We start from the raw sequence: 25,124 nt of genomic DNA on the forward strand, positions 1-25,124 counted from the left end.
TGATCGTTGAATCTTGTGGAGAGAGGAGCGAAGAGGGAGCTCGGGAACATGAGGTGGACCTGTAGGAGATGCTTTCTCGGGCGTGTGGCCGCCGTCTCCTAAAGAGCTGCTTCTGCATGGCAGGCCTTCGCATCCCAGAGCTGCCTCATCCAGCCTCTTGTTTCCCCGCTTTAGCAGTGGGACCTTCCCAGCAACACACATGTAGGAGAACGGCCTTTAGAGGCCAGGATCCACTTCACGCAGCAGTCATTCTCAGTAACTCATAGAAGTTACAGACTTCTCAAGGACACCTAAACTCAGAGATTTGGGAAGCAGCTCCCCCAACACTGAGTGCTTTCCAGTTTGAGCTCATTTTTACTTATCGATATAATTGACTGCTTTTCCTTTTCCCTACTCCTCCTTCTCTACTTCCTGCTTTCTCTTCTCTTTCTTTTGTCTTCTCCTCAACCTCTTTCTATCTTTAGCACAAGTGAGAATTTTCCTCACCACTAAACCTTTAAGTCCCCATAAAAAATTAAAGGCTGTAGTTTGTATATCACAATCATGGCAGTATATAGTAAAGTGTGTTTCTGGGTGTGTTTATTTCTGCCTCTTTCAGTTTAAGCAAAAAAGTATGTGGCTCTTCTAAGAGTTAAATGCCTAAAGCCTACCTATTTCTGTTTTCTGTTGAGGTCGTCTCAGACTCGTGTTACAATTGACTGCAAAAGGGTATAAAAGAGTACTAGTTCTAGTATCAAAAGCTGGAAGAAAATCCTTCTTCTTCTTGTCACTTGTGTGACCTCAAGAAAGTCGTTCAATCTCTCTGAACCCAACCTACAGATTAAACTGTGAAGATAACACGAAACACAGTATGTGAACATGCCTATCGTAATGAATGCATATTGATACAGCTAAGATTCCTGGAACAGCTCTCACTTATCTGCCCTTGTGCTTCCCACTCTGGGCTCCTGTGCTCCCTCGCTCTCCATCGCATCCGAGTCCAAGCCTTCATTTCCATCCATTGTTTAACTTCCTTTCCTCCAACCTCCCAGCCCTAAGGCAGACATATTTCAAGCTGACATTACACGAGTATTCATTTACAGAAGCTACTCAGAAGGAGATGTCTTGTCAACAGCAAGGCATCAATTTACAGAATACATATTACTTTTTCACTTCCATGTGGGAAATCTGTCAAATGGAGATGAAATGCCCATTTGGCTATTAACAACACCCACCGCCTCCCTGCAGGAACGGTCTGATGAATAAAAGATACTGTAAAACCTGTAGATCAAGAAAGTGCAATAAAAGCACAGGAAGACTTCCTCCCTGAAAATGTCCAAAAACAGAATGTGAAAAAACATAAATCGGGACAATTGTTTATATCAGGATAGATAATCCTTTTGGAAAAGGATACATGATTGAGTTATTCTAAAGAGAAGGCTCCCTTTGTGCATTAGAGAATTTGTTTAGCTTTACATACAGGAAAAGAAAAATTAAAATATTAGGAGTTCTTGACCATTGAAGCTAGCATTAGTGTCAGAACTCGTTAGCCCTCAAAGAGCCTTCAAAAATAACCTAAATCAACCCTTTCATTTTGCAACAGAAAGCCCTGATTCCCACAGTTTAACTTGCTTTAACTCACAGAGAACCAAATCCTACTTGACTCTTACTCATCCTTTAAATTCTAGAAAGTTCTTGATGTGTCAGAAGACATTTTTGCTTTTACTTTCATTTGTTCACCATGAGATAGATTTTTGTGCTTTAATTTCACAGCTAAGGAAACCAAAGCTTTGAGGAGTTAACTTGCCTGCCTACTGTTAACAGGAGGAGCCAAGATTTGAACATAAGTCTTGCCTTCCCTGCCCAATTCTCTGAGAAAAGTAGCCTTATATTTTAGTAAACTTCAATAGAGGACTTATTCGAAGTATAAATCATTTACAGACACTCTTTCATGATAAGTTCCTGCCGTGTGGAAAGGCCCTCTGGAGAGTATAAATATAAGACTATAAGACGTAATTCTTATTTCAACAAAGCAAATCCTCCTGCATATATGGTGACTGATATAATGCACTGGAGATAAATGACTCAGTGTTCAATAACTTTGTTGGTGGGAATTTTCCCTATACTCTAAGGAACATGAATGGATCAGTGTGCATTTATTTTTAGTCGTGGTTTGCATGGGCTCTTTGAATGCTGCAGCCCATGGAGATAGCCAAGCTCCAGCCAGTGTTTACCAGGCACATGCTGCAGGAAAGGCTGGGTGTGAGGTCTGTGAAGGAACCAGGTGATATACAACACTGTTCTTGCGTCAGGAGCAGCTTGCGAGCAGTGCAGTGGAATAAGGCACATACTTCTAGATAGGTGACAATTCAGGGCACTTGCGGTCATTGTCAAGTGAGGAGTATAAAAAATAATAATTAGAACTCTTCAGGGATGAGACAGAATGCTGGGGGCAGGAAAAGCTCCCTAGTGGAACTTGAGCTAGTCTCCGAAGGAATAATATAGAAAGAGCCCAGAATTCCAAGATAGGATACTTAGCTTCTAGTCAAGACTCTCCCACTTACCAGCTGTAAAACTGGCATAAGCTGTTTATCTTTGCGCCAACTTCTTCATTATCAAAGTGGAGGGAATATCACCAGCCATACCACACCTTCCTCGAATGAGTTAATAGGCAAGAAAGCTTTGTTTTTTTTTTTTTAAGTTTTAGCTTCCTTCGGTCTTGACCTGCCTTCTTCCTTAGTTATAGTTCTTCTGTTCAGCTAGTCTTCAGATGGTTCTCCAGGTTGATTGTTCTATAATTTAGTTGTAATCTTAATATGGTCATGGGAGGGGGCAAGCACAACATTTACCTACTCTGTCATCTTGACCAGAACCCTGGAAAGGCATTTTTAAAATCGCTACTCTCTTTCTAATGATAGCATTGCCACTGGTAATTATATTATAAGCAGAGCTGAATGGATGGAGTGTAGCGACTCACCTGAACTCCATTATAAGGATGAGATTGCACATGGCAGGAGTTTCTGTTGGCAGGAGCTTATAAGAAAAGCAAACCACTCAGATTAGAAGTCAGTGAATCACCGATTCCCCAGTCCATTACTTCCACAGGCAATTAGGACTTGTTCCATCAAAGTGGATGAAGAGCCTGGACCTCTGACAACAAATATGTCCCTAAAGAGAAATCACACTTTTATGAAGAAACTTCTGTGGGATCTCACCACTGAGCTATTCAGACCCAAGCCCAAGAATCTTACACTCTGTTCATAACACGGAATTTCTCAGTTGTTGGCCTGTGTGTCTTGGAGGATGAGATGGGGCATAAGATTTTTGTAGCATGTTTAACCAGGAAAAAGTTAGTGTATACACACGTGTGTGTGTGTGTGTGTGTGTGTGTGTGTGATATAGATATGTATATATATAGATATATGTAGATATATCGATATGTTTTTTAAAAAAACTTTCTACACATCAATGAGAAAAGACAGATGACCCAAAAGAAAAATGCAAAATTTAATTTCTAGTCTATCGTTCATGTTAATTTGTCTTATTTCTAAGTTTAGCGTAATGACGAACAATGCTGATGTGAACATTTCGGTCATATATCTTAGTGCACATATTCATTCATTCCTTTAGGGTACGTATATGTGAAGGTGCAATAAGGTTATATACATTTTCAACTTTACTAAATAAGGTGGCACTATTTTCCAAAGCAATTGTACCAATTCACACTCCCATCAGCAGTGTGCGAGAGTTCCCACAGCTGACACTTGATTATTACTGGACTTTTAAATTATGCCAATTTGAAGAAAGGTTAATTTTTTTAATTGTTTTCTTAATTTCCATTTCCTTGATTACTGATGAAATTAAACATGCTTTTGTGAGATTTTTAAGTCTTTTGGCTATTTTTCTATTGTGGAAAAATAAAGAAAACCACAAATGGATACAAACAGAATGTATAGGAATGGGTATTTAGAGGCTTCTGCTTTATTCCTGACTTGAATGATGGATATATTATATATTGGTTTTTGCTTTATAACTGTTATTAAACTCAACCTAGATGTTTTATACACTTAAAAATATGTATATCACAGTAATAATGTTTTAAAAAGATAAACATAGCTCCTATATATAGAGTTTATATAAATTTTTGTTATGCACTTTCTGTATAAGATGTGTTTCACAATATAAATGATAAAAAAAGATAAACTCAACAGAGCTCCTGTATTTAAGAAGTTCATAGTGTAAGCTAGAGACAGCACTTACATATAAGTAACTTTTCTTCTATGTAGGAAATAATTAAAAAAAAAAATAAGAGATACATAGAAAATGCAATAATAGAATAAGTAAAGAAAGGATAGATCCCGGGGTGGGGAATTAAAGATGATAACATTAGTTCTGGACAAGAAAGATGCCGTGAAATGGGAGGGAAGCTATGCAAATGTATTAGGCAAACAGTGTTCTCCTTGTCTGGATTATAATATTCATGAAAAGAAATAATGAGAAAAAAGTTTGAAATGGTAGAAATTGGTGCTCAGATGGGAAGGATAGTCTCTTTCGGATTAAGACTTTGAATTTAAACTACAGATTCAAACTCCACTGGGAAAGTCGAGATATCATGCAGATGTCAGAGCTAAAGGGAGAATCTCATCTTCTGTAGAACATTGAGAAGGATTTTGCTTATGTACCTTCGTGAAGGTAAAGCATTTGATTCTGTAAACCTCTCGATATTCTTTTGGTTATCTCCTTTTTTTTCTTTATGTTAGTCTGCGTTGGTCTCTATAACAAAACATAACTGATATATCTAGCATGCGAGGGTCACTCCACTGAGGACTGTCTAGTGAATAAGAGACAAGTCCCCATCCTCCAGAAATGGAAAAGTAGAGTAGACATGTAAAAAGCTAAAACCATAAGATAAAAAAAAACCTCTCAATAATACAAGAGACATCTGTAAGCATTTCAACTAGCAAATCGGTAGGAAAATGAATAATGCAGAGAAAGCGTAGCCACAAAATTTATCTTACTAGCAGAAGGTGAAGTCATTACCAAGTCATCCATTTTGTAATCATTTTTTTTCTTGCTAACGATACTGAAAAAGATCTGAAATTATTGGTACCTAGGTATAACAAAGATCTTAGGGCTGTTTCGGTTTCACTGTGGCTGGTTCCCAACAAGGAAGTCAAGGCCTGTGTAGCAGAAGTGGCCTCTGAGCGTCTCGAGTCTAAGAAGTGGCTGAGCCAGATCTTGGGCTATATTTTACCTCTGCAGGCCTGGCTGTCTTGGCTGGTGGCACAAGCCCTTTTGTGCTTGCTTCTTCCTGCATGTTTCTGATAGAGTCACCCCTTGTTCTCATAAACACATTACTGGTTCTCTCTTCAGATAATGGTCACTTTATATCTGAGCAATATGTTGGCCTGGCTACGGCTGGAGAGAAAGACATATCCAAGAGCCGATACATTACCTTTCAAGTTAGTAACGGCAACCTCTTTTCTTTGGGTTTCTAGTTAGCTACTCTTTACACTTTCCCTCTTCAACTCCAGGCATCTCTTCCGTCAACAATAGTGTCTCCCATAGTGCATGCCACAGGTGAGCTGCCTGGACTTCATGGCTGAACTCCCTCCAGGAACTGCCTTCAGCTGAAGGGAGCCACATCACCGAAGGTAACTGGCGTCCAAGATTGGTCATTGCGAGATACAAAGGCTGGCCCCCACCCCTGGCTTGTCTCCTTAAGACAGCTCCTGAGGGCCATCCCAGCTCCAGAGTCCCCTGAAAACTTGGCTGAGGACTTCGGCGTCACTGCATCACAGCCTGGCTTCTCCCTCTCTCTGATGCTACTGTCATCTTTCCCTCACAGGTGCTATTCCCAAGGGCATTTCCCCAGCGAGGCACCTGCGTGCAAATCTCAGTCCCATTCGATTTCCCAGCAAATATGATCTAAGTAGTCTCCTCACCTACTCTCAATTCTATGAGAACGTCTGATGTCCAAATAATATCGTTCCGCTTTCTGCAGGATTGTGATTTGTGTTGCCAACAATCTCAGAGATAAAACCCTCGATATCCAGACTTGATTTGAAGTAAGCAGAAAATAATAGCTCTGAGGTTAGTGCACACAACATCTACATTTTCTAGTGATGTAAAGAGCCTTAGTGACTGCCCTTGAGTCTCCCCAAATATTTCCTGAGGGTTTCGTCTGTGCTAGGAGCTCTGCTGGGCATGTCATCTATGTCTTTCATGATTACTCCGTTACCATTTAATTTATTATCTTAGTTTTATGGTTGATTAGACTAAGGCCCAGAGAGGTGAGGTGATTTTACTAAAGGTCAAATAAGCTGGAGAAGTGCCACCACATTCTATGAAATGATTAGCAGTTCAAGAACAGGCACTCTCTCATCTTCACCTTCTTATCTGAAGCACCTAGCTTAGTACCCAGCACATAGCAGGTGCTCAGTGATCCTTACTGAGCGAATGAAAGATTGTACATTCAAGGAAAGGGAATTACAATTTTATCATGCCAGATATGTTTTCTATGTTTTAGTGTATGTTATATCTTTAAAATTCACAATAAATCTGTGAGGGGCAAATTAAACTTCCCATTTTACAGCTAGTGAAACTGAGGCTGAGAGACACAAGTGCTAAGTGGTAGAACCAAGATTCTGATTTATACCGTTTTCGGGCTCTGCACGCTTTCTACTATATCTCAATTTACCCCATCTCCTATTAGTCAGGTAGGGATTTCGAGGCACAAAATCCTTAGGTAGCTCGCTCCCCAGGTTATAGTGCTAGAAAGTGGCCGCGCAGAGTCTAGGCCCTTGATTTTCTATCTCCCACTTTACAGCAGTGGCTAGTTCTGCTCAACATCCATGGGACTCCGGCTGCCTTTCCCGGACTTGGTCGGGGAGATGATAGTCTCACTTAGATGGCAAAACTCTTCCCCAAATATAATACTAACTATGTAGGCCACCTGCCCATGTGATTATATTTCATAACTCGAAGCTAAAAATAGCTCTCGGTTTGCTTGGCCTGTTTATAACATATTAAAATCTCATATTCTAAGTCACTCGCTTCTTGGATTAATGTCAAGATTACGGCTTTGCCTGTTTCTCTCTCTCTCTCTGTCTCTATCTCACCCAGCAGGGAGTGGATTATGCTTGTCCACGTTATTTTCCACATAAATTACTGAGCACTTACTTTCAGAGATGAATTTCATGACCTTATTCTCTTTGCTGTGCCTGCGGAATTCATTGTGGAAGGCAAGAGAGGAAGCGGTCAAGGGAGCAGGCTCTAGAGCCAGCTGGGGGTGTATTCTTGGGCAAGGTGTGAAACCTTTGTCTTAGTTTTCTCATCAGTGAAATGGACACAAAATAATAACCTATTTCCTGGAATTGTTGTGAGGATTAAACAAAATAATTCACGTCCAGTGTTTAGCTCAATTCCCAACAGAGAGAGAGAGAGAGAGAGAGAGAGAGAGAGAGAGAGAGAGCGCGTGCACATAAGATAAGTAAAAACAAAAGACAACAAAACAGAAAATCACCAGCACCTAGCATGATCAACTTGCCCATTTGCCTGGGACTTTCTGGGTTTAGCTCTAAAAGTGCCAGGTCCCAGGAAACCCCTCAGTCCTGGGCAAACTGGGGTTGGCTACTTTATTCTCCATCAATGAAACAAACAGAAGGTTCTGAGTTATTTATTTATTTACATAGTAGTTGTTGATAACTCATACATTCCAGACATTTTGATGGTATTCAAAAGGTAAATGAGACAAAAATGAGTCCTCAAGCTAAGAGAGAATCATGAAAATGGGCAAATTATAAATGTCCCCTTGAAAGTTGTCATGAAAATATTCAGAGTATAACTCTGAAATGCACTGTTCCCGGGGGTACACTTTGTAGGGATTTCATGGATTACATGCTTCTGTCTAACAGGGAATTTTTTTTCTCCCCAAAAACTAACACTGTGGAAGAGTTAATAAGTTTACATGGGAAAATGTGTTTCCATGAGCAATTTACAGTTAAACAGCTTTCTTTACTGCAATACTTCTCAGCATCTTTAATAGGCTAATGAATATTTTACTCTCTAATATGTTTTAAGTATTGTTTCTAAATCTTCAAAAAAGTTTCAATAACACGGAATTATTTTTAGGACTTATAGAATGATAACCAGTGTTCCACAGAGCTTTGACAGAAAAGGAAATCTAGGTGGTATCTGGCATTGAACCCAGAGAACTCAGACTCCGGTGAAAAGCACCAAATCCCAGCTTCTTATAAATAGAGCATCCATGCTTCGGTGATAATAGCCCAAGCTGTGGTTCTTAACGGCTTTTTTTCTTTTTCTTTTGCTTTTTTGGTTCATGAGCCTCTTTTCAGAATTTGATGAGCACATAAATGCACAGAGGATAAAAGACACCAATCCAGAGGCTTGAACTTTGCAGAGCATCCTGGAGAGATGCTGTATTTTCTTAGGAATTAAAAAATCTTGTTCTCTAAGAGAATTTTGGGCCTTCATATCAGCAGGGATGGGGGAAAAAAAAAAACCCTGCAAAGACTGAAATAAATTCTGACACAAGAAAGACTCACATGTAGACCAGCACAGAGTGGTGTGAATGCACAAAAGCAGTACTTAGACAAAATAATAGGAATCACTTTGATATATCAAGTACTTGCTATCACTTAATTGAAAGGTTATTTATCATGGTAGTTTAGGCTGTGGTTTCTGAAATCAGACTTCTAAGTTTTAAATATTGTTTTATCATTTACTGGTGATGCAACACTGGAGAAATTACTAAAACCTCTCTTAGTCTTAGAATTCTCATCTATAAAGCAGAAATCATAATAGCATGTTTTCACAAGGCTTGTAGAAGTTGCATAACATAATTCTTTCAGCCTAATGCCTAGCTCACAGTAAAGCTCAGTATACATTAGCTATTATTATAATATGATTAAGTGGGAATTATCATTATCAATTTCATTTCACAGAAGTAAGTGAGGATAAGCGATCTGTAGCAGATTAATCCTATCAACCACACTCATCTCACAGAGTGAGTTAATGTAACCTGATGCAGCCAGTCCAACTGCTTATGTAACCCTTCTACTTGGATGACCAAAGGGAATCTCAAACTCAGCATGACTAACCTGCGATGGTCTCTCTTGTTCTTGCCCAAACATTTGCTTCTTTTATACCATCCCTTGTATCACTATACAAGAAATGGAGTCAACATTGTTCCATCTTTCTCTAATGCTCCATATTCACTATATCGGAAAATCCAGCTAGCTCTACTTTTGAAATATATCCAGAATTGGATAGTGTCTCATTACCTCTCTCACTACCACCCTGGTCCAAGCCATCACCATCTTTTGCATAGATTAATGAAATTAATGCGAAGGAAAATGAAATGGGTGAGATCACAGGATCCGGGTTTCATTTGCATGTGGAAGCCCTCCTTAACCTCGCCTACACTTTGGATCCCTAGATAGAGCCTGTCACTATCTTCAAACGATAAGAATATCTACATTTATTGAATGTTAAGTGCAACATTGTTATCTCCACTTTACAGATGGGGAAATTGAGGCTCAGAGACCTTAGTCAATATGTAAGATGACTCAGAAAACAAATGGATTCTTACTTGGCATAGCTGGGTTGGCCACTAAGTAGAAGAAGGATACATTTGTGAAAAATTGGAAGAGGATATAGAAGGAATATGAAAGTGGAAGGAATTGGGGATAGAAGCAAATGGAAATAGTGAGGGTATAGGATCCTAGAATTCCTTCTATTACAACACTCATCCCTTTAATCCATACACAGACCAATAACTGTCTTAGTTCTAATGTGTAAAAACTTACAATGTCAGTTTGCATTATCAATCCAGTTTGATAATGAGTTCAAGGAAAAATTGACGGCCAAATGATATTAAGGAATACCCAAAGTTAGTTATTTAGTTTATGGTGGAGCTAGAATTTACATCCTGACTTCCCTAGCCTGGACTCATGCTTTTAACTTTTATTCTCTAGATGTCTTTACTCTTTTTTACATGATTTCTATATTATCCCCCTGTGTGGTAATTACACATTCTATGTATCTTATTATCCTGTGAGACTATCAAAGGCTAGAGCATGATATATTAAACTATGTTTTGCCAGCATATAATACTGCTCTTGATACAATAGATTAATAGCAAAATGGTAATTGAAGTGAAATAAATTAAATTACACTAACCTATTTTATTGCATATGAATATTTTGTGTCAGTGTTTAAAAATCTGAATTGGGAGGCTAACATATCCCAGTCAGTAACTAATCCTGTGATCTCATATAAGTCACTTTTTTTCTCCACACTTTAGTTCAATCATACATGAAGATAGAAGATTGTGTTATGTTATCTCCAAACTCCTTTTAGCTAGAACACTCAAAGTTTCTAACAATATCAAAGAATTACATCTTGTTGTTATGCCCATGTTAGAGTCAGAGAATTCTGATAGAAGGCATACATTGGACATAATGATGGCTCTAAGCACAGTTACTACCTAGATCCTCTTTTCTCATTGCTATAGGGCATTCATGTAATTCACAAATGACCCCAATGGAAAAGAGTACACGGGTGACGGAATTCATTCTGCGATAATAATGGATGACCCAGAACTATGGCTCCTACTCTTTATGTTCTCCCTCGTCCACTTTGTCACTCTGGTTGGGAACTTGGGGATCACATTGGTCTTGCTGGACTCTCACCTCCACATCCGCATGTGCTCCTTCCTCAGTGATCTCTGCCTTGTGGATTTAGGTTACTCCACAGCTGTCGCTCCCAAAGTGATAGCCGATTCCTTATAAATAAAAACAAGGTTATTTCCTACAATGCATGTGCTGTTCATATATTCATTTTTTAGTCTTTCTTACTGTAGAAACTTTTCTTTTGGCCTTAATGGCCTATGACTGCCATGCAGCAGTGTGTAAATCATGACGTTACATCATCAACATGACAGTGAGAGGGAGTGCGTGTCTGGTCATAGACTCCTATGTTCTTAGTTTCTTGGACACCTTCATGCATGTCTGGAACATGTTAAGCTTTTTTTTTTTTCCTGTAGATCCAATGTGACCGATCACTTTTTCTGCGGTGGGTTTTCTCTCCTGGTTTTCTCATGCTTAGACAACTACAGAAGTGTGATGGTTTTATTTGTTTTGGTGGGCTTGGATGTCCTATTTGCTAACCTGGTCATCTTGATCTCCTACTTGTTTATAGTTATCACCATTCTGAAGATGAACTCATCTGAATGACACCGGAAGGCTTTTCCCCCTGATTTCCCACCTCCCTACAGTCTCCATCTTTTACGGGATGGGCATCTTCATATACTTACAGCCCAACTCCAACCATTTCATGGACACAGACAAAGTGGCCTCCGTGTTCCACAGCATGGCCATCCCCATGCTAAATCCACTGGTCTACAGCCTGGGGAACAAAGAGGTCAAGAGTGCCTTTAAAAATGCTGTGGAGAAGGCAAAGTCTTCCATAGGATTCATATTTTAATTACATAGAAGCAACAGTAAGACAGTTTCATGCATCTTAGATCAGTCTAGGGACAATATTGAATTGCTAGGCCAACAATTTTATAAATTTCTGAATTACTTCCCCCCAATTCTTTACTAAATCTATAAAGCAAATGTCTTGACAAATATGAGACCTCAGGTAAAAGTAGTTTAAGAGGAATCAATCGCAAACCTATAATTCTTGTTTATTTTTATTGCATTTCATTTGTTTATATAATCATCCATACTCCCGTATAGGCAGCTACAGTCACGTGTATATTTAAGTATATGTCCACACACATCTCATTCATGCAAACCCCGTGTAATTCACACACCCATAAATGGACAGAGAAATAAATTCAAGAGACAAATAGAATTAGTCTATTTTTATAATATAATTTAAAACAATGATTTTGTATCTGATAATACATTCTTAAATGTGAACCTGTAATTTTGAAATAGAAATAGTCCTTATGTGTGTGATTTTTCATTTTAATTTTTAAAACTTTTTATATACAAATATTTTGTTTTCACACTTAAAATTGGTGCCAAACATTCTGGGTATAGTTTTATTACTGAATATTTTTGTTTGTTTTATTCATTTTTCAATGATAATAAATGTCATTATATGGGCATCTTTATTGAACTCAGTTTTTATCTTGATTGACTACATTATTCAGAAGCAACACCTTCATATGACAATTTTAACAAAGGAAGCAGACCAGAGTATAAGAAAAAATAATAAAAACATATTTTAATTCTCTGAAATAAAAATAACATTTAATTTTAAAGTAAGGCTTGACTCTTAGTCTTCAGATACTCAGCCCAGGACACATTTCATGCTTCTTCTTTCATGTATACAGCCAAGCAGCCAACTTATATATAGGTTACCATTGAAGCTAAAATTAGAGGTTGACTTGACTGGTCCTCGCCAGTTTCTAAAATAATCCAAACTAGCTTTTTAAATTTTGGTATGTTAGTACACTAAGAATCATTCAGAGGAGTGAGAGCAATTATGCAGATGTCTTTTAAAAGGGAAAGTATTTTACTGAGTTTAAAGAGAATTTCTTCGAATTATCAATACTCTGTTTATTGGTTTATCTTTAAATATATCCTTCCCAGCTAAATGAGTTGGGACACTTTTATGATACATATAAAATTATATTTCCTAACTTTAGAGTTATATGTGGGAAGAGTGAAGTATGCTTTTTCCATGTGGTATCTGAAATCTAGTATCTAGGACTCCTGTGGTTCGACATGAAATATGAACGCATCTTTTTTTTTTTTTTAATGGCATAGCAGAGATATTTAAGCGTATGGGACATATCCTTCAAAACCAAGTGAAAAGACCACAGCCAGGAATTGTCTCTCCTCATAGGGAATGGTTTTTCTTTTGTAGAAAAGGAACTGGGATCTTTCTTTTCTCTAAGTTATCCTTACGAACTGCCAAAACCTAACCAGAATCATTTAAGTGTAAAGAATCAGGGCTGGCCCAGTATAAAAAGAAAAACATGGAGCCCCATTGTTAGAAGTTTATAATAACTTCAAGTTGGCAAAAGCAAGGCATCAAACCCAGCGCAGGACTCTGTGTGACAGCTCAGGATGCCGAGTGACTGCATAGGCCATGTGCCCATGAAGCCAGCCATGAAGAGCCCTCCTCTGCTTAGATATAGTCCTTTACAAATTGCAACAAAATTGATATTTAAAATGAAATTATTCTCCACATTTTATGTTATCTGGGAAATGCAAGTTAAAACAACAACGAAATATAACACTGCACACCCACTAGAATGGCCCAAATCCAGAACACTGATAACAGCAAATGCTGGAGAGGAGGTATAGTAGAAAGAATTCTCATTCATTGCTGATAGGAACGCAAAATAGTACAGCCAATAATCAACAGGACAAGTAATAACAAATGCTGGAGAGGATGTGGAGAAAAAGGAACCCTCATATACTGCTGGTGGGACTGCAAATTGGTACAGCCACTATGGCAAACAGTATGGAGGTTCCTCAAAAAAATTAAGAATTGATCTACCATATGATCCAGCAATTCCTCTACTGGATATTTACCCCAAAGACTTGAAAACCCATATCCAAAAAGGTATTTGCACACCGATGTCCATAGAAGCGTTATTCACAGTGGCCAGGACATGGAAGCAACCAAAGTGTCCTATGATAGATGATTGGCTAAAGAAGCTGCGGTACATATATACAATGGAATATTACTCAGCCATAAGAAGAGATGAAATGCTGCCATTTGTGACAACACAGATGGACCTCGAGATAATCATGCTAAGTGAAATAAGCCAGACAGAAAAAGTTGAAAATGACATGATATCACTTATATGTGGGATATAAACCTAAAAGCAACAAATGAACAGGGCAAACAAACAGAAATTCATGGACATGGACTGTAGACTAGTGGTTACCAGAGGGTAGGGATTAGGGGAGAAACAGGGAGGCAGATGAGGTAAAAGGGGTTAAATATGTAGTGACAGGAAGAAATCTAACTATGGGAGATGAACACACAGTGTAAATATATCTATATCTATATCTATCTCTCTCTCTCTCTATATATATGCACCTTACTGTTAAAGTGTACAGCTGAAACTTATTGGATTTAGTTAACCAATGTCATCATAAAAAAATAATAATAAAAAAATAGTACAGCCACTTTGAAAGGCAGTTAGGCAGTTTCTTATGAAACAAAACATACTCTTATACAATCCAGCAATTGCATTACTTTGTATTTACCCAGAGGAGTTAAAAACTCAAGTCCACACAAAAATCAGCACAAGGATATATATAAGCATATAAACAGCTTTATACATAATTGTCAAAACTTGGAAGCGACCAATATGTGCTTCAGTAGCTGAATTAATTAATTAACTGTGGTAATTCAGACAATGAACTATATTATTCAGTGCTAAAAAGAAATGAAAGAGAGCTTGCTCCCTGGCATATATCATCAATTTGGCTCAAATAAACTCATAAAAATTCAAAAAATAAACTCATAAAAATTCAAAAAATAAACTCATAAAAATTCAAAAAATAAAAATATTCAAAAAAATAAAATAAATGAGCTATCGAGCCATGAAAATACATTGAGGAAATTTAAATGCATACTACTAAGTCAAAGAAGCCTGTGAAAAGGCTACATACTGTCTGATTTCATCTATATGACCTTCTGGAAAAGGCAAAACTACAGAGACACAGTACAGTAAAAAGATTAGTGTTTCTAGGAGTGAGTGAGGGAGGAACGAGTAGATAGAGCATAGAGGATTTTTAGGGCAGTGAAAATACTCTGTATGATATTATAAAGATGGATATATATCATTACACATTTATCCAAACCCATGGAATGCACCACACCAAAAGTGAACCCTAATGTAAACTATGAGCTTTGTGTGATTATGTGAGTTCATCAGTTGTAACAAATGCACCACTCTGGGGGATGCTAATAACGGGGAAGCTATGCATGTGTGGAATCAGGGGTAAATGGGAAATCTCTGCACCTCCTTCTCAATATTGCTGGGAACTTAAAACTTCTCTAAAAATAAAATCTACCAAAAAGTTGTTAGAAATATTACTCAACCATAAAAAAAAAGAACGAAATTTTGCCATCTGCAACAACATGGATGGACCTAGAAGGTCTTGTGTTGAATGGAGTAATTCAGACAGAGAAAGACAAATGCTGTATGATTTTATTTACATGTGGAATCCAAAGACCAAAATAAACAAAATAGTAACAAACTCATAGATACAGAGAACAGTTCGATGGTTACCAAATGGGAGGGGAGTTGGAGGATGGGTGAAAAGGGGAAGGGATTAAGAAGTACAAATTGGTAATTGCAAAATAGTCATGGGATATAAAGTATAGCATAAGGAATATAGTCAATGACATTGTAATAATGTATGGTGTTAAATGGGTACTAGATTTATCGCTTCATAAGTTATATAAATTTCTGATCACCATGTTGTACACCTGAAACTAATGTAATATTATATGACAACTGTAATTGAAAAATAAAAGAATTATTTAAAAAACAAAATAAAAATTACCTTCAAAAATATATCTGAGGGAATATAATTGCTTTAAAAAAAGTTAAGTTAGAGATAAGTAAAATGTTCATATAATGTTTCATGAACTTTATACATATGCGCATCAGATTATATGTAAGTAATATACATATCAATTTATAAGTATATGTATATTATCCCTCTATGTGTACATATACAAAAAACTGTATATATATTAAACTTATAAGTTTATGTATATTGTCTATATATGTATATGTATATAGTACATATATATGTATATAATGAACTTACAGAAATAGGACAAAAGTATATTAATGTCAAAGCTCTCCCTGATTCCATCACTCTTCTTCCCATAAAGTATATACTATTTATAATTACATGTTTATTCATATATACGGCATTTTGTTCTACATGTAATTATATGCTTCTCAGAGTGTTTGTTTGTTTAGTATCTATCTTCTCCGTTAGACTTAAGCGCCACGAATGAAAGAATGCTATTTATTTTGCATGGGTTTGTCATCTCAGGGTTCATCATCATGGCCTAAACACATTTGGGATCAATCAAGAGTTGAATGAATTGATATTTCTTCTCAATGATGCAAACGTTAAAGATGAATTAAGTGAAGCGCTAATTCCTGAGCTCCACTTGTCTTGCTTAAGGAGGTCACACTGTGGCTCGGTTTGTGCATTATCAAAGAGGGTAACCGTAAAGAGTGCAAATACACCCAGGATCTCCCTCAACAAGCATAGCTGGATCCCCACAGACACTTTAATCACTGGTTCTCTACTTAGGCGAGCTAAGGAGTTTTGTAACCCCTCAGGGTATTCGTCCCTCGAGATTTCCATGACTAGATAACTCCTTTCTGGTTTTCATTCTTTAACCTTTTGAGACCCACATCATCGCGCTTGACCTCGTGTTAGAGGGTGCAGCCCAAGACTCCAAGCTCCTTCAGCTATTCCTTTATTCATCTGATTTGTTAATAGTTGTCTAGTGGCCACAAGGACATTTTCCCAAACTGTGACATTTCTAAGAGTATGCAGCCATGTCCAGGGTAAACAATCCCACATAATAGTGATGATGATTGTGATTATGACGGACACCCTTTGCCAAGTATAAGGCATTTTAGGAATTTTCCTAGTTTCTTATCGTAGCTGTAGTGTACAGGGTGGGTGTTATTGGGCTGCCTTTTCATTATTTCCATTTTACAGTTGAATGTATCAAGGTTTAAACAGGGTTAGTGATTTACCTAAGAAAAGTGAGCTGCAGATCCAGGACTAGCTTTCTTATTAGCCGATAGCATTTTTTCCTTCAGTTTCTCTCTGCCTCTAAGGAACTTTAAATATTTTGGCCAAACACTAAAGAAGAATACTCCAACAGCTTGTTGCCTTTTTTTTCACAGGCTATATTTCTGATTTGAGATCCACTCACATATGAAGGTGCTGGACTTGCATGTTGTACTGTTCAGGAAATAAGGTAAAACTATAAATCTACTAAATCAAATCCGGCTGCATTAATTTGCATGGGTAAAGGTAGTCAGAAAAATGAATCAAGAAAGTGATTTCTCCTTTGGTTTACTCTGAGCTCGGGCTTGAATATTTTGAATATTTCTTGTATCTGTTTCATACAACCAGGGATTATATGTCTAAACAGTGTAGGGGTCTTATCAGAACATGTAGATTTATCATGCGATGTAGCAAAAAAAACACACAAAAACCTTGAGTCTGCGAAGTGTAAGCTTGTTCAACTTTAAATAAATTATTTAAACTATTTTAACCTCAGTTTTCTCTTTCAGAGAATAAGATAATATTAGTCATTTTGACTAATCACAGAGTTGAGAGAATCAAATGGAGTATTAATATAAAATTTTATTGTAATATGGGAGCTAATTAATATTTAAATAATAGAAAAATCAGGCTGAGAAATCAGTTACAAAGTGAACTAAAATGGAAATTTGTTAAATTACAAAAGAGATAACTAATTATGGAAATAAATAGATCTGACCGTAAGTTCTAATTCTGCCATTAGAGATTTTTCTGGTGTTGGACACTTCATTTATTAACTATTACATGGGAAGACTGATGGATTATAGTGTAAATGAGATAATTTATACTATCATTACACAGGTCTAAGCAAATGAGAAAACAGTGCTCTCTCTTGGGAATGGAGAATTAGAATAATGCATAATATTCATAAGTTTACATTTCTGTCTCAATCCACTAAGTATCCTGAGGTCAGAGAATGTGTCTTGTGCATCACTGTAGGCCTGGAAATTAGCACACAACCTGGTACCCCACAGGTTCAAGGAGTGAATGAAGGAATGGAAGCATTCAGCTCTTTTTATGGCTTATTGGTTGGTATTACTAAAGAGTTATGTGCCCTTTTTACTATTTGAGATTTTTTTGAGAGTTGAAGTGTGTTGTAAACTTTCGTGGACGCAGTTCTTGTTATTCGACTAAAGTCCAGAAAGGAAGGTTATTTGCACAATATCACACAAACTGTTAAGTATATTTGATTCCCAAGTGTGTGCTTTTTAATTATTCACGTTGACTCCCAATGATAGATTGAATCGCTTAGTCAATCGATAAGTCAACTCAATGAGTTATTTTGTTGTGTCCAGTTTAGGTTAAATGTAAAAAGTTTAAAGTAATATTTCTTCTGATAAAGAGCTAAGACTTAGATTCAAAGTACCTTGGCTTTAAAATCCCAGCTCTGCAACTTTCTTCAGCCTTAAGCAAGTAACTAAATGTCAGTAATCTTCAGTTTTCCTACCTGTTAATTGGGGATAACATCTCACACGATATATGAGGATTAACTCAGTAGCACAGACTCTAGCTTGGTGATGGGAGCACACCAAATGCTCAATAAATCACGTCTATTACAGCTTAAGTCACTGTGAAACATGACTTCCACTATCATTATAAAAAATGATAATTTATAATAAAATTAAAATTTTTTTACAGTAACAAAGTGATAAATTCTATTGATTATAGTGGCATAATTGTATCTGAAGAGGAAGGAGCTGGGAAGTCTTCAAAGAAGCTTGGGAACTTGTGTTATTCTTTGAAGAGCACATGAGATTTGTATTGGGAGCAGAGAGCATTTTGTCAGGAAAATTGCATTTTTTAGTTTGTACCGTCTGGTGGTTCATTCCATAAGAAGTTTCTATGTGTGGAGGAAAGAAAGATAGGAGAGCAATAAATGCCTTGAAGAACCATTTTAATTCTTAATCTCTTTTCAAGACTAAACAAGTTTTAACTTTCTTTTTTTCTCTAGGAAGATGTTGGATTAAAACCTAAGATTTCATATGTGGATAAGAAAGTTAGTAAAAAAAATTTAAAATGATTCCCAGCACATTGTTGTTGTTGTTGTTGTTTTTTCCAGAATTTGAGCTATCTGTATCTGTGCTATTGGTTTAAGTGAGCAGTCCTTTAAGGAACCAAGAGAGTATCCTAGTCACCCTGTTCTGAGTAAGTAGCCTACATATACCACTAATAGCAGGAGTGAATTCTGCCCAGAATTCTCCATACTTCGTCATGATCCTCACCTGTCTAATTGCCTTCAAACCCCCACCCTTGCCTTGAGACCCATAGAACTAATCTCATCATCACATTTATCATGATGTCACTCAACATGAAGCTAAGGATTGCTGTCAGGCCTCGACTCCTACAAAATGATGTCTATACCTCTCTGTATATCTCCTTTACTGACCTGGCTTCCTCTCCTGCCTGACTCCTGAAATCCCTCCACTGTGCTCTTTCAAGATTATAGTCGGTCATCAAGATAACCCAATATGTTCTGAATGTTTCCTCTGACAGTCTGCATTACCTACTTGGTTCAATTGAAATCTGGGTCCTGGGACAGTGCTTTCCTTGAGGCCACCTCAAGTGGTGGCAATTTTCTCTCCCACATTCCCCTCGCCACCAATCTCCTCATCTTTTTGATCTTGTAATATTAGAATGCTCTAATTTTTGTCTGTTTAAACTCTTTTCTTGAGGGGGTGACGTTGTTTAGTCTTGTGGATTTAATATGATATATTAATGCTAATATGTACGTTGCGTCATTAGAAATTACCAACATAGTTCAAATTAATTAATCTGTTGTAGCCAGTTCTCCTCTCTAAAATCCAAATCGTCTATCCAGTTGTTTGCGCAACATTTAGACTTGAATTTCTAAAAGGAATCTCAAATTCAATGAAATAATCTCTTTTCTCCCTTTTCCCAAACATCTGCTTCTTTTATACTATTCTGTGTATCACTATGCAAACATTAGAGTCAGCATTGACCCCTCTCTTTTTCTCATGCTCCTTTTTCAATATATCAGGAAATTTCATCGGCTCCACTTTTGAAATATATCCCAAAGGGGATAATTTCTCATTATCCCTCTCACTACCATCTTAATCCAAGAAATTGTCACCTTTTACCTGGCATATGACAGAGGCTCCCTAATTTTTCTAGCACCTTTCATTCTTATCTTGCTAAATTTAATCATCAACAGATCTAAGAGAGTGATCCTAAGGGAAAGCAGATTTTGTCACCTTTTGGCCAAATCCTAATGTTTTCCAATGTCATTCAGAATAAAAGTCTAATGACTTTAATGTATGAGGTCATTATAGCTTCACCCTGCTGTAACTCTGACCTAACTTTCCTTTCCCACTGCCACCTTGTTGGTTTTCTTGCTGTCCCTTGAACAATTTTGGCACGTTCAAGCCCCAGCACCATGGATTAGCTGTCACCTCTGCCTAGAATGTTCTTTCCTCAAACTCAAGCTCTGTTCCCCTGTTTCTTTTAGGTATTTGCTGAAAAGTTTAATTTTATGGATGAATCTCTCCCACTACCACATTTAAAATTATACCCACCTATCTCTAAATTTATCTATCTCCCGCTCAGTGTTTTTAAAATGTCTGTGCACACTATATAATTTTCTATTCATTTTATTTTATATCTACCTCCATTTCTAATATAGAAATTACTATTTTCCTTTTATTCCAGTATATATGCCATATGACAATACCTTGCTTATAGTAGCCACTCAATAAAAATTATTGAGTAAAATTCATCACTAGATCAACTATTTAATTGCTCCAGTAAGATTAATCTTTTAAAGATTTTTAATCTCTACATTATTTAGCTAAAATTTTAAAGGAGATAAAATTTTCAGACTCCATTTTGGAAAGAATCTCGATTTAGAAAAATAAGTGAAGATTCCATAATAGGATTTTTATGTAGGTTTCAAAAAAAAAAAAAAAATTCCTTATATAGTTTATAACATCAGTGATAATATATAAAAAATGGTATTGTTTTTATCTGTGATAGTTTTTCAGATTCAGAGAATGGAAAAATAATGGGACAAAAGTAAAACTCATCTACGCTTTAAATTTTCCAAAAATGGATACATTTATTGAATGCATATTCAGTTCCAGACAATATTATTATTCTCATTTTATTTGGGAGTAAGGGGGACTGGGGCCTAATATTAGCACAGTAGTTAATATCCAAGGTGAGTCAGAAAATAAATGTATTCTCACTTGGCACAGCTGGAATAGCTGCTCAAATACATAGAAGTCTTGTGTGAAAAATTTGAGGAACTTATATGAAGAATATGAGAGTAGAAGGAGTTTGGGAGGAAAGCAAATGGCGTGAGTGATGTTATCAAATCTTCGATTTCATCCTTATCTGGAAACTCCATCTTATCGTATCCACCTCTTTAATGCCAGATAAATCAAGCCCTCTGTCCAAATCATAATACCTAACAACTTACAGAGTTCCAGTTTGCATTTATCAACCCAGTTTGATAGAAAAAAAATGAAGACTGAGTGATGTTGCACACTACTCAAGTCCATTGATTCTGTTCACGGCGGAGGTAGGATATGCTTCTTTTGACATGGTTTTAACATGGCTCCAGATCAGAGCAAAAGTTAAGAACTATATTAATGTAATAAAAGTAAAAACTTTTTCTAGATGTTTTTATTCCTTATACATGAACTTCTACTGTTTCTTATTCTTTGATAAATAACACATTTCATGTACTGTGCTATACTGAGATCATTTTAAGCTAAGGATATGTTTTATTTAATATCTTTGGCTATCATATACCACTGATCTTGACACAATGGAAAAGATAAAAAAAAGTTAATCGAAGTACAATTAATTTAATTTCATATGAATTTTATTAGCTATTCTAGTATAATATAAAGAATAATTTGTGATTGTTCTGTAAACTTCAAATTGGGAGTCTGAACTCATTGAGCAACTAATCTGAGAATATTACATGAGTCTTTTCTTCTTTTTATTTTAATTCACTCTTCTATAAAGTCAGGAGGTTAGGATGCATTATCTCCAAATCCTTCTATCTGGATATTCTATCATCTATCAATAATTTACAACTGTGTTTTATTGTCATGGCCATCCTTTAGATCCAGAGACTCTGGGAAACAGGCTACTGCAGTACTGAAATAAGGCACAGAGTACACACGATGATTGATTTCAGCAGATTCTTCCCTCCATTTATCATTCTGATTCTGTTTTCTTATTGCTGCAGATCAGTCACATAATTCCCAATTAGGCCCCATGGAAAACAGTACCGAGGTGACTGAATTCATTCTTGTGGGGTTAACAGATGACCCCAAGCTACAGATCCCACTCTTCATTATCATCTGTCTCATCTACCTTATCACTCTGGTTGGAAACCTGGGCATGATCGAGCTGATTCTGTTGGACTCTCGCCTGCACACTCCCATGTACTTTTTCCTCAGTAACCTCTCCCTGGTGGACTTCGGTTATTCCTCCGCTGTCACTCCCAAAGTGATGGCAGGATTCCTCACAGGAGACAAAATCATCCCCTACAATGCTTGTGTCTCCCAGTTCTTCTTCTTTGCAGCTTTTATCACTGTAGAAAACTTCCTCTTGGCCTCAATGGCTTATGACCGCTACGCAGCAGTATGTAAACCCCTGCATTACACCACCACCATGACGACAGGTGTGTGTGCTCGTCTGGTCATAGGCTCCTACGTCTCTGGCTTCCTGAATGCTTCCATCCACACTGGGAACATTTTCAGGCTCTCCTTCTGCAGGTCCAATGTGCTTGATCACTTTTTCTGTGATGCCCCTCCTCTCCTCGCCCTCTCATGCTCAGACAATCACATCAGTGAGATGGTTATTTTCTTGGTGGTGGGTTTTAATGACCTCTTTTCCATCCTGGTCATCTTGATCTCCTACCTGTTTATATTTATCACCATTCTGAAGATGAACTCAGCCGAGGGACGCCAAAAGGCCTTTTCCACCTGCACCTCCCACCTCACTGCAGTCTCCATATTTTATGGGACGGGCATCTTCATGTACTTACAGCCCAGCTCCAGCCATTCCATGGACACAGACAAAGTGGCCTCCGTGTTCTACACCATGGTCATCCCCATGCTGAACCCCTTGGTCTACAGCCTGAGGAACAAAGAGGTCAAGAGTGCCTTTAAAAAGGCTGTAGGGAAGGCAAAGTCTTCCATAGGAGTCATATTTTAATTACATAAAAGCAACAGTAAGACAGTTTTAGACAACTCAGATTTGTCTGAGGGACAATATTTACCATTCTAGCCATGACATTTCTAATTCCATGTGGTAATTTCTCCAGTTATTAATTAATCCTACAAAAAAAGTCTTAAAAAATATGATACTTAGGAATAATAGGTTCAGAAGAATCACCTATTAATACATAATTCTTATTTGTTAAATTCTTCTTAGTAAATATATTCACTCACACTCCCACATGAACATGTACACTCACATGTATGTATAAGCATATGCACACACATATATCATTTATGGGAAACTCGTTAAACCTACATACCTACAGAAGGAGAAATTAGTTAAGATGTACATGTGATAAGTCTATTGTTAGAGTAGCATCTAAAACAATTATTTTTGTGCCCGAGGTCACATTCTTAATATAAATATTTGACTTAGTAAATATATATAATATATATTATATGTCTCGTGTATGTTTGGTTTTCAAAAATCCTATTTCACATTATCTTTTTACATATGCAAAAGCAATAGATTTTATATTTTTAAAATTAAACTTTATGAAAATACTTCCAAAGTTTCTTGAGTGTAGATTTATTATTCATTCTTTGTTTATGGTTGTAATGAAATCATATGCTGATACATGGGAATTCATTTTCCTAGCAAAATTTCCATATTAATAAGTCATATCTAAAAATAAATATTTATATGACAATTTTAATAGAGAAAAATGACACAATGTAGGAAAAAGAAAAGAATGATAAAGGCATATTTTAGTTCACTTAAATAAAATTATAACATTTAATTTTTAACTTTCAATTACCAAAAAAGACAATAGTATTAATAACTTATTTGTATATAAATGCTATGAATTCATTATTGTACAAATCTGCTAATATTTTGATTCTTATTATGTTAAAATTTTTAAAACTATATGTACATCCATTCCTTTCTTCAAATTTGGGAAGTTTGGGGACATTCATTTCTTCAAATATGCTTTCTGTCCTTTTCTCTCTCTCCTTTTTGGACTCCCATTAGGCATATGTTAATATTCTTGTAGTATCCCGCTATTCTCTGAGACTGTTTATTTTTCTTCATTCTTTTTTATTCCCGTTTCTCAGGCTGGATATTCTCAAGTGACCTGTCTTAACGTTCACTTACTTTTTCCCTGCCAGTTTAAATCTGCTATTGATTCACATTAGTGAGTATTTTGTTTTTCTTTTCAAATCAAGAGTTTCTATTTTTTTTTATTCAAGTAATTGGGGTGACATTGGTTAATAAAATTATATAGGTTTCAAGTATACAATTCAATAATCATCATATGTAGGTTACATTGATTTTTCACCACTTAAAGTCAAATTTCTCTCTGTCACCAGATATTTAACCTCCTTTTACTTTTCCCCTTTCCTTCTGGCGACCACTAAACTATTGTCTGTGTCTATGAGTTTTTGTTTGTTTGTCGCTTTCAGTTTTATAGCCCACATATAATTTCTATTTTTTTTTTAATCTATATCTTTATTGATTTCTCTATTTGGCGAGACACTATTCTCATACTTTCTTTAATTCTTTAGATTTGATTTCCTGAAGTTCTTTGCTTTCCGCTCAGTTTCAAATAGTGGGGAATTATCAGAAATAGGAAGAGTTTGGGTAACAGGCATCAAAAAAAAAAGTCATAACTCCTGTTGGCCATGTTATAGTTACTACATAGAAAAATAAATGAAACTGTACACTTAAAATCTATATAATTTTATAAACCGTTGCCTTAATAAATTTAATTTTTTAAAAAAGAAATACAGTGGAGGGTTTTATGAGTTCCAGGATTGTTCAACTTTGTCTGTAACTCAGAGGGTAAACCAAATGTGCTACAGGTGAATCCTTGTTTTCCAATTTGTTCGACAGCTCAAGCAGTTCGTACTTTGATTTTTCTCTGTCTCATTTCTCAGTTCACTAATTACTAACACACACCTCAACCCCACAGTTATGTGGCAGGGTCTTTGGAATTAACTCGTGGTGACTCATAAGGTCTTAAAGGGATAAAAAATTTCTTCCAGAGAAAATAAATATTCTTTTAAAACGAATGGA

General features: G+C 36.6%; 2 protein-coding genes and 1 pseudogene across 2 annotated transcripts in view; all 3 read left to right on the forward strand.

Moving 5' to 3' along the window:
- LOC120600792 (olfactory receptor 5B2) overlaps positions 1–25,124 on the forward strand; it is a 40,420-nt gene that overhangs the window by 9,114 nt on the left and 6,182 nt on the right. The window contains exons 3-4 of the mRNA XM_039860323.1: positions 16,931–17,004; positions 18,913–18,998. The gene's annotated coding sequence lies outside the window, so the exon portion shown is untranslated. The remainder of the gene's footprint in view (positions 1–16,930; positions 17,005–18,912; positions 18,999–25,124) is intronic.
- Positions 10,546–11,529, forward strand: LOC120600794 (olfactory receptor 5B12-like; annotated as a pseudogene).
- On the forward strand, positions 21,995–23,042 carry LOC120600793 (olfactory receptor 5B12). Its single transcript, XM_039860324.1, has one exon. It carries the CDS (start codon positions 22,098–22,100, stop codon positions 23,040–23,042), a length of 945 nt encoding a protein of 314 aa, XP_039716258.1. The 5' UTR covers positions 21,995–22,097.

The sequence above is a fragment of the Pteropus medius genome, unplaced genomic scaffold (genome assembly GCF_902729225.1).
Source record: "Pteropus medius unplaced genomic scaffold, Ma_sr-lr_union100, whole genome shotgun sequence".
In the NCBI taxonomy this organism is placed as follows: Eukaryota; Metazoa; Chordata; class Mammalia; order Chiroptera; family Pteropodidae; genus Pteropus; species Pteropus medius.

Bases quoted from the DNA above. Each gene is read 5' to 3' on its own strand.
- LOC120600793 (XM_039860324.1), top strand. From the start codon at position 22,098: ATGGAAAACAGTACCGAGGTGACTGAATTCATTCTTGTGGGGTTAACA.